The sequence below is a fragment of the Pundamilia nyererei genome, unplaced genomic scaffold (genome assembly GCF_000239375.1).
Source record: "Pundamilia nyererei isolate P.nyererei 1_Seehausen unplaced genomic scaffold, PunNye1.0 scaffold00130, whole genome shotgun sequence".
Lineage (NCBI taxonomy): Eukaryota > Metazoa > Chordata > Actinopteri > Cichliformes > Cichlidae > Pundamilia > Pundamilia nyererei.
The window spans coordinates 391110-401621 of record NW_005187531.1 but is presented as its reverse complement, the minus strand read 5'-3'; the positions used below and the strand labels follow the sequence as shown (position 1 = coordinate 401621).

The window sequence follows — 10512 nt, the reverse complement described above, 5'->3', positions numbered from 1 at the left end:
GTTACCACTAATATTGAAGTGTTACTCTTGTTAAATAGCAGGAAAAACAAGAAGTCATGTTACATTTCTAATACAGTACGTCTTTGATTTAAACAAACATGTTGCATAACTCTCAAGTTCAGAAAAACACACTGATTCGATTGGCCTAAAGTACAAAATATAAATCAAAACGAAACTACAGATCTTTAAAATTAGCCTTTAAAATTGTTATGGTCATTAACATCCTATTTCCTGTTACTTGGATGATAGACATGGATCATCAGAGACTTTTAAGACAGCCAGCTTAGAGTCACCAAACAGTGACGTAGGATCATTATTCAGGAAAGCGAAAGATACGGACATGTTTCTTTGCCCAAATGATACCCAGCTAGTTCAAAACCTAAAAACAATACAGTTTAACAATTAAGAAATCTGAAAATAATGCAAGTCATCACACAAGTGAACCTGAGTTGGCAGTTACTACATTTGTTCAAGAAAACTGTAATACTACAAAAAAACGAACAAAGAATTCATCAAATATTCGATGCAGCTGCTCTAAATGATTTATTATACTGTAGCTGTAGTGTGATTACTGACTCTAGCAGAGTAATGTGTTATGTAACTGCTTCCAGACAAATGTGTTCATGTGTTTGCAGTAACGGGTGACTTCAGAACACGTTTGTCGCCGGCTCGGCTCATGACTTGATTTGGTGGGGAAAGAGCTGAAGGCAGATAAATGTTGCTGTGAATGATTTTAGTGCTGCTGTTCATCTCTGCGGGAGCAGTTTGAAAGCATCTGTCTTTCGCATTCGTCTCCAGCAATCTCCACTCTCCACTTCACTGATCTAAACAGATTTACTGGATAGAGACACTCCTTTAAAGCCAGAGAAGACTGGCACTAAGCCTTACACACACACACACACACACACACACACACAGACACACACACTGAAGGGCCTTTTATATATAAGCTGCTTTGTGCATTTTATTAATGATCAGCATCTGTATTTTAAGCTACCAAAGGGCAAATGTTATGCTGTTGCTCGAGGTTTGTCTTTACTTTTTGCTAACTCCTCCTTTTTTATTCACTTTAGCTTTCCCATGTCAGCCTCTCTCTGTCTTCCACCTCTGGGCAGATGAATGTCAGTGCAAAGTCAGCTCTCCGTGCAGAGCTGAGCTGTAGGGAATCAAAATCCAGTCTGTTTAATCTCAGGCTTCTTTCTCTAACTGGCTACTGGCTATGCTGTCACTGATGTCACAGTCAGTACAGGGTTTTGTTAAATTCAATTATTCCTGAGTGACCTGCAGCTCTTTTATTCCTCCACCACAATTTTGTTTCCTGTTTTCTCTCCATCTCATTTTGTTGCTTGTAACCATAATATCAGAGAGCCTGGTAGGTCTTCTGTCCAGGCTTCATTTCTTCTTATGTGACAGCAGGTTTAGACAGTAATGTTTGCAGGAAGTAGATGGACAAACAGAGAAGGGGCTACATCAGCTTTGAAGAATGAGCCTCTGCTCCTGTTTGTATCCATTGACTTGCATATTATGCTCCATGAGGGCCAAAATTCAGCATTTCTTTGTAGTTTGCGTTGCTATTTCATAAGACAGTGATCTTCACTTGGCTTTACTTGTGCTTACGGTGAAATCTCGCATGTTGCCATTCAGCATTCTGTCCTGTAGTAAGAAAGAAGAAAAGGAACAGTAAGAATGGCATTCAGACATGAATGCAGACAGATGGAGCAGCTGGCGAGTTATGGAGGGCCAGGGCTGACCTTCTGCTGCCTAATGGAGACTAGAGGGTCTCTGCAAGGACGCAGTATGTCTGAGGGCCCGAGTTAGATTGGGAAGGTGAAACAGCAGACACGGGCACCAGGGGATACGAAAGAGAGAGAGAGAGCAGTGACTGTGTTTATGTTGCTGGTATTCCAGCTGGCAGTAATTCAGCAATCTGTTAGGTTGCTGTGAGATGATAGGAAGCCACATGGGACAGTGTGCGTCATGGATCATACCCTATCACAATCTACAGGATGATGATGATGATAAACTTTAATTTCGGACATGTAAAGCAAAAACACAAATAAATACACATATACATTCATTTATTCACACACATGCATATGTGCACAAACAAAATCAACATAACATGAAATGCCAACTCAATCATCATGTCTGAAATAGAACAGGAAGAAGACTAGAGGAGACTAGAGGGTCTCTGCAAGGGTCTCTGCGTATTAATCACTACACGTGCTCAACACTCTCATCCCCACAGCTTGACAGAAAATGGTGTCCATAAAAGTACTGAAGGAAAAAAAAAGTCAAAAAGGTGAATATCTAGAGTAGTAAATTGTCCAACAATTATAACGTGTTCTCGTTGTAAGGTTCAGAACGCTGAAAGCATTTCGGGGCACATTGCGGTTCTCCATTTGTTCTGTTGACTCTGAAAGGGATCAAAGCAACGTTAGAGAAGGAAAGCCTTCAACAATTAAATTCCCTTAGATGAGATCACTCAAGTGTTGCCATCAGTCGTCTTCTTCTGTTGATATTCTTAGAGCTAAAAGATTTTCCTCACGTCCCACTGTGGGCACCGTGTGCTCCAGCTACAGTATTTGCACATTTTAAGACCACAAGTACTCATTTACACTGTTGGTTTGTCTGTGTTGTGTTTTTTTTTTTTTGTTAATTAGCTGATCAGATACCAGAAACACGTCTTCAAGTTATTTATTTCACTGTTAATGTGGAGAGCTAAAGATAAAGATACCTAATGATGTTATTATGACGTATATTTTGACACTTTATGAAGCAGTACTTTTTGTGCTTTCATTACACAGTAATAAATATTTCCTGAGGCGGATAAATATTACAAAGATTTTAGCAGGGATACAAAACAAATGAAGTCTTTCTTCTGCACCAGAAATCTTTTAATATGTAACAACGAGTTTGACTTGTTTGCAGAGTGCAGGTACTTGTCTTATTTGATAATATAAAAGGCAGGAAAATTAGCTTTCCAGAAACCTGTGGGTCTGCCAGCTGGTGCGTGGCTTCATGCTGAGTAAGGACGCAGGAGTGTGTTTGGCGATGTACCGATGTTTCAGGAAATGCAAAAAACATGATTAATGATATTAAATCCTTAAGGCTGCTTAGTCCCATTCACATTAAACTTTTTTGGCCCCACTTCGACCTTTTTCATCCTTTCTTTGATGTGCACGCTTGACTTTGTTGTGTAATTAAATGCTTCAAATCAGTCTCAAAGTAATGAATATAGTGGGGATTGAAACAAGTCCCACTTGAAGAGCAGCAGAGCAAACAAAGCAGGAAACAGCTGACACAAACATGATGGATTTCACTTTTAGCAAAAAGCTGGAACACGTGGCTGTCATTGTTTAAATTTCATTACGAAAAAATGTTTGCATATTTTAATATGTTGATTTGTAGGCAACTAATCTATTTTGTGACCTCTGTAAAGAAGGCATGCAGAGTTGAGATGACAAAGATGATTTCTTTTACATTTTTATTGAAGATTTTCCACTAACACTTTCTGAGATATTGTGTTAAGAGCAAATGCCATATATCTAGTTGTATTTCAGAGGCAGTAGCCTTACAGAAGAATTATTATCCCCCCAAAAAGCTAAGGTGTGGCAGCAAGGCCACCCACAGATGGTCCCTCTGCTTGTGTAAAATTACATACTCAAATGCATCTCTGATGTATAACTTGTTTTCATTTTATGCATTGGTGAATTTGGTTAATGCACAGTATAAAAATATCATCTCTAACCAACCACCCAAGTTACCCAAATTAATATCGCAGAAAAAAAAAAGACCTGTTGCGACAGCAACAGTTAAAGTCAGTGTAGTTCTGCAGCAAAGTGTTCATAGACTGGTGGAGCTCATAGCTTTGTTAGCATTGTGCCACCTCAGCGCTGACAGGCACGGAGCTACTTTTATTGCCACCCTCATTAAGCACTCGGTCTCTGCCAGCCAAAAACCTCAAGCCTTGAGCCCCACCCCAAAACTTGTGTGTGCCAGGATGCCGGTGGGTTCATACCCACATATTCATGAACAAAAAGCTGTATATACATATATATATATATGTGTGTGTGTGTGTGTGTATTAGAGCTGTGTCTGCCTGTGTAATTTAGCATAACCACTGACTTTGGCTTCAGCATTTACCAGAACATTGACCACACAGCTCAATTCTCCTCCAGTAAAGAAAGTAAAATGAAACCCTTCTATTTCATCTCATATCCACATTTTTTTTCTTCTGAAGTGTGTTGGCTGTGTTTACTTGTGATAATCAACAAAAAAGCTGGTTCCCATAAGTTCAATCTTGTGTGTTTTCTCCACAGTTAAAATTACACTCTGGATAAGGTCTGGTTATGGTTTAGTCATGCTGTGGTTATGTTCTACAAGTCACGTGAGCCATTTCAATCTTTCACGGCACAGACTAAGTAAAAGGTTTTTGAGCAAATGTGGTAAGCTCCAAGAGAAAGTTAGTATTCTTTAGGTGATGGGCACCAACCAACTTTGAGCATGCAGTGATTAAAACTGCTGCTTCCCATTGATGAGTTTGACAATTGTTGGTTACGTTTTTTTAATCATGATGCACAGAGCCGGACTCTGTGGTTGGCCTGTGGTGCAGCCCAAGGTTCGAGCATGTTACTGCATAAGAAGGAGAGACTGATGAGCCAGTGTGTGACAGCTGTGCCAATCAACCCACCCTGACTCTGCTCCCTGAACCATCCTGCCCTACCTCTCCCTCCTGCAGCTGAGTCAAACCACACTTTTAGAAAGATTCAAGAGGTCAAAGTATTCAGCAGTCTTAGAGGAAAAAACGGGGCAGAAATGATCTTTTCTTAATACCCAGTTTAGAAACCACTGATGTCGATCAGCTTCCTGCTGGTTTGATACTGAGGAAGATGGAGGAAAACCACTCAACATCAGTGGTTTGAATTTGCCATAGCTTTTTCTTTCTTTCCTTTTTTTATACCAAGCAGCCTGTGGTGTGGTCTTAAACAGTGAATGGCTTATCCAAAGGTCAGCCACTACCTATGCATAGAAACGAAGTATGAGACATATTAATTCATGCTCACGTGCACCATTTTCCATCTGGATGGAAGAACGTCAGGCTTTTAAACACCCCATAGAGCAGCTTTCTTAATTCTTCTGCCAGTGTTTTCATTAGAACTGATAAACACGAGTAACTTAGTAGGTTGGATCAATCAATTCATTCCATCAGACTGATTTATTGATTTATAAGGATCAATTAAACTGTTACACTTAAACTCCAAAAGGTCAGAAAGATCTTAGTGGCCTGAGGCCTCTGCTCGGAGTTTTTTGGGGTGTTAAACTTACTCAACACTTTATTATCCCAATGCTGTGTTAGCGCTGGAATATACATAATGTTACACTTGTAGGACTTTCACTTTTCACAGTGCGATGTAGTAAAATAAAAATAAAAAGACTGTAAAACTATAATTGTATATTTTGTCTGTCTGACCCAAAATTATCTGAGATGAAATACACAAATATGTATAAATTACCACAAATTTTAATGATTCCCAAAAAGGGATACAGCCAGCCTCCCGGGGCACAGTAATAGACCAGCAGAAAGTGATACATAAGGAGGAAACTGAAGAATACTTTGAAATCAAAGGCTCAAAGCCGAGGTGATCTCAGTGGTCAGAGCTTTGAATGTTGTTGCCATATATCACCTCTGGGCTCTGCACTTTGCTTTGAGAACTTCTGCAAATGTATTCTAGGGAAGAATTTTCCATGACTGCAGCCATCTTTCTCCTTCTAAGTCACCATTTAGCTTTCTTATCCTCCCACACACATAATGTATTTGAAGATACCCGTGGCTGCTAGAGGCCCGCTGAAGCAATTATTGCTTTATTTATTTATGACAGAAGTTGTAGATTAACTTTTGAATCCTTTGCACCATTTACAGCATTTAAAAGTCAGCTGAAAAGGAAAAAAAGTCAAGCTTTTTCTCGACTTTCTTTACTAATGCGGCTTACTTTCCACTGTATCAAATTTCCATCTCTCACTAGCTTCTCACTAGCTTCTCCTACAAACTCATCTTCAGTCACATTCCCTTGTAATATCCATCTGTAACCTTGTTTCCCCTCCACCTTTACTTTGTTTGTTTCCCATTTTTAGTATTGTGGACTCCAGGCAGTTTCTGTTATTAGTTTCTTCCAATTAGGGTAATCTGGAATAGTTTAATAGCATTATAACGGTGTTTGCACTTGTCCCTAGAGCCAAAGCTGACAGCTTTACATAAATATGTGCGGCCTCCTAGGTTCAACATCTGTTTAGATTTCTCTTTTGTTGCACATTGCACACTATCAAAACATGACCACTGTGAAAGTAAGCATGCATCATTATTGTAAATTTAGAATATCTCCTTTTTTGTGTCCGCAGGCTCACTTGCGCTCGGTGGACGTTAAGATCCTGCAACAGCTGCTGGCGGTGCACGAGGGCATCGAAGCAGTGAAATGGCTGTTTGAGGAGCGCAGCACACTGACCAGCCGCTGCAGCAGCCTAACCAGCAGTCAGTACAGCCTGGGGGAGGGACCCGACACCTCTTGGAGAGGCTCCTGGAGCAGCTTGCAGGACCCCAATGACAAGCTAGACAACATCTCCATTGGCAGCTACCTGGACACGCTGGCAGACGACATGGATGAGTACTGCCCTTCCAGCTCTGAATCCGTCATCTGCTCCACCACACCTCTAGTTTCAGAGGCTACTGCTGGGGGCCGCATGGTGGGAGGCTCCGTGGCCACAGCCACTGCAGCGGTGTCAGGGCCCGTGTTAGGCCTGAAGTCCGGGTCTAGTGCTGTGGGAAGTGAGAATGGTACTGGGGTTGGAATTATTCCAGAAGTGAAAAGTGGACCTGGGACTGTTGCCATTGGGAAGGGAACTAGAGGAACTGAAAGTGGGAAGCGAGCAGCTCCCGGCAGCTCTCCACAAGCCAAGTCTGAGGGCCTCAAGCAAGGTGCTCCTATCTGGACCAAGACTGCAGAGACAGATAAGGGAAGCCCCATGTTTAAGGTCAGTACTCCAACGCAAGGCCTTAAAGCTAATGGTGTCCTGGAGAAATCAACCACACAAAGAGGCAGCCCGACCCGCACCTGTCTCAGTGAGAAACTGGCAACCAGCCAGAGCCCCAAAGCTAAACCTTACAAAAATGGAAAGATTGACTTGGACACGTGCAAAATGAATGGCAAAATGCATCTGGAGTACGACGCCCACTGGCGCTGGGTGCAGTCGCAAGAAGATGTGACGTTTTTGTAAGAAGAATAATCACAGAGAGGGACTAAAGCCACTATTGAACACTCCCTCTGCAACATCAAAACCCAGATCACTGAAGATTAAAAGAAGAGTGCACTGATGTTGTGAAAGGCACATAATGGGGCTTTCCCCGGTGAAAGACACTGGGTATGAGAGACAATTACCTGTTTCTTCTTTTGTTCCTTCCTGTAACTGCACTAACTTCCTATAAAACATTGATGTCAGTATTAAGGGATTTTGGACCATATATAGCCAAACAGGGGTGCCTCACAAAATCAACTTTAAAATCCTGTGTCACAGATTTTCCTCAGGGTCTTTTTAACAATCCCTGATATTATTTCAGTTTCTTTTCTTTTACGTTATTTTGTTTGCCTGAAAAATAAAGCACGGAGGCAGCACGGTGGCACGGTGGTTAGCACTGTTGCCGCACAGCAAGAAGGTCCTGAGTTCAATTCCACCATCAGGCCGGGGTCTTTCTGTGTGGAGTTTGCATGTTCTCCCTGTGTTTGCGTGGGTTCTCTCCGGGTACTCCGGCTTCCTCCCACCGTCCAAAGACATGCAACTTGTGGGGATAGGTTAATTGGATAATTCAAATTGTCACTAGGTGTGAATGTGCGTGTGAATGGTTGTCTGTCCCTGTGTGTTAGCCCTGCGACAGACTGGCGACCTGTCCAGGGTGTACCCTGCCTCTCGCCCTATGACAGCTGGGATAGGCTCCCGCGACCCTGATAAGGATAAGCGGAAGCGAATGGATGGATGAAAAATAAAGCACAGTGAGACGATCTGCCAACGAGCTGAAACATGTCTTCAGATGGTTTGACACATACTTTATCGGCAAGTCAAAATTGAAACTTTGCCTTGACTTTGACTTTTTAAAAAATAATCTAGGAACAATATTGCCACCAATATATTAATTCTGAACCTTTACAAAAACTAGTTATTATTAGTTACTTTGTATAATCAATTTAACATTTTGTGGATTCTGTATGAAAGTAATTCCCAACTTTTTATCTTTTATCCTCTTCAAATGAAAAATTATTCAGTTATGGTGATAGTTTCTGGGTAATAAGGTAAATGTAGCTGTGCCAGACGATAAAAAATGTACTCCTGGACTAGTTTGTAGAGGTATTAGAGCAGAAGATTTAATGCAATATATATAGACAAAAGTATCGGGCCACAGAGTCCCTTAATCCTTCAGGTGTTTTTAGTTTCATTGTTCTAACTCTATAACATCAAGCACCTAACCATGCAGTCTTCCTTTACAAACATTTGTGAAAGAGTGAGTTGTTCTAAGGAATTCAAGCATGGTACTGTAACAGGATACCGCTGTACCACTGTTGCAATACGTCAGGTTGTAACACGAAAGTGTTTGGGAACCACAGCAACACAGCCTCAAAGTGGTAGACCACATAAAGTTACCAACTGCTAAAAGTGCACCTGGTATAAAAGTCACCAATGCTCATCTGACTCAGCAGTTGCAGACTTTCAAACCTCCTGTGATATTAACATCAGCACAACATCTGTGTGCCAGGAGCTTCATGGCATCATTTCAATGGCTGAGCAGCTCCTGTTGGTGTAATGTGTGGGTGGGCCGGTACTTTTGCCCATATTGTGTGTATTTCACAAATCAAAAGCAAATGTGTGATGAGAAATAACCAAAAGTTTTGTGTATTTAACTCTTTTGTTTCTTCTGAGCTCTTCAAATTTACCTCAGGGCCCATTTGAAGGGGCCTGACCCTGAGGTTGGGAATGACTACCGCACTCCACAAACAACAGCTTTTATGAACCCCAGTGTACTGCATATAAGATAGTAGTAGAGTCACTCCCGACGCATAATATACTAACGATTTGTCACGTCCCGAGGCGTTCCATGGAAACGCGAAAGGTGACCTTCCGCGTTTCTAAGCTACGCGCCAGATTGTGCGATTTAAACAAAATAAACATACATATGTAGAGTCATTCCAGACAGTTCTCGTGTTTTCCAAACTCATAATATAGGGACGTGTTGGGCAGCCGAAAGCATAATATAATGACGATTTGTCACCTAGTGTTACGCTTTGGGAGTGAGAACGTGTTGAGCAGTAATAGTGTAAAATCAACCTCTCATTGAAATCTTGAATAAAGATTGCTATATTGATCCTTGTTTATTGATAATATATCACTACTCTTCCAGTGGTTAATAACCGCCTTATTGTTTCAACAAAAAAATTGAGAAACAATGTGATTTTCTCCCCAACTGTTTATCCCCAAACACTTTCCTGATCAGCACTAGCAAATATGTCAAACTTGCAATAGAAGACGAAGCACTGAGATAAAAGTTTAACACATTAAAAAACAAAAAAAGTGCCAGTGATAGCATTTGTGTCTTTGTGAAGCTAATCCCTTCAGTGCGTTACCAAACATGTGCACGATTGTATAGTCACTGAGTTGTAGTACAGCTACCAGTGCACTGGTTACTAGTTGTGACTGGTTATAGGCAAATCTTGACTTTGGATGAAAATCTTTCTTCTGTTTTGACAATTACGCTAACCTGTATTAGTTTTCTTTAAAGCAAATGTTGTGCCTGATTGGTGTAAACCTTAACTACATATGCCTGTTTGTTCCCTGAGATGACTGCACTGTTGTGATGATAATCTTTTATTAGTTTTGCCTCTCCGTGGGCTTTGCTTGCGTGTACAAATAGCTAGACCAAAAGTCTGTGTGCTATTCAGTATCGACTGGTAAATGTGTTATGCTGGCTGGGTGGATATTGCTTGCCCTGTGCTGACATCTTTATTGGTTGATTTGTGAGCAGTACGCGGAAGACTGAACACAATCAGTGAAGAAAAGCAATATTTCCTGAAGGCTGTCTGCTGGCTTACATAAGCAGCCTCTTCTCAGCAACTGAAATTTAATAATACTGTCTGATCTTCAATAGATGACAGTGCTACGAATGTTGTTCCGTTTTTTTTATGTGCATGTGCGAGAGAAAAGACACAGCCGGCCTCCCAGGTATGAATAAGAATAGATGAATCCCAAAGGATCGCAGATTTTTTCAGCTTACTCATCACAATGTAACTACATCACTCACCAGTCTGCAGTTATTCATGTTAATGGTGCAGGGATGGTGCAACACATGTGGTAAATGGAGAGGAACATATTACATAATCTGTCCAGTTTCTTTCAGTGCCTGGAAGTGTTTGAAACTATTAAATATGAGTGTTGATAAAATATGAGCTTTGATACTGGTTCCAACACAAATGG

At 41.1% G+C, this 10512-nt stretch overlaps 1 protein-coding gene across 1 annotated transcript in view; it reads left to right on the top strand.

Moving 5' to 3' along the window:
- Nucleotides 1-7655, top strand: part of lurap1 (leucine rich adaptor protein 1) — a 13123-nt gene extending 5468 nt beyond the window's left edge. Inside the window, exon 2 of the mRNA XM_005743290.2 lies at nucleotides 6400-7655. Within this exon, the coding sequence (XP_005743347.1) occupies nucleotides 6400-7272 (873 nt within the window). The 3' untranslated portion in view covers nucleotides 7273-7655. The remainder of the gene's footprint in view (nucleotides 1-6399) is intronic.
- The last annotated feature ends 2857 nt before the right edge of the window (nucleotides 7656-10512 follow it).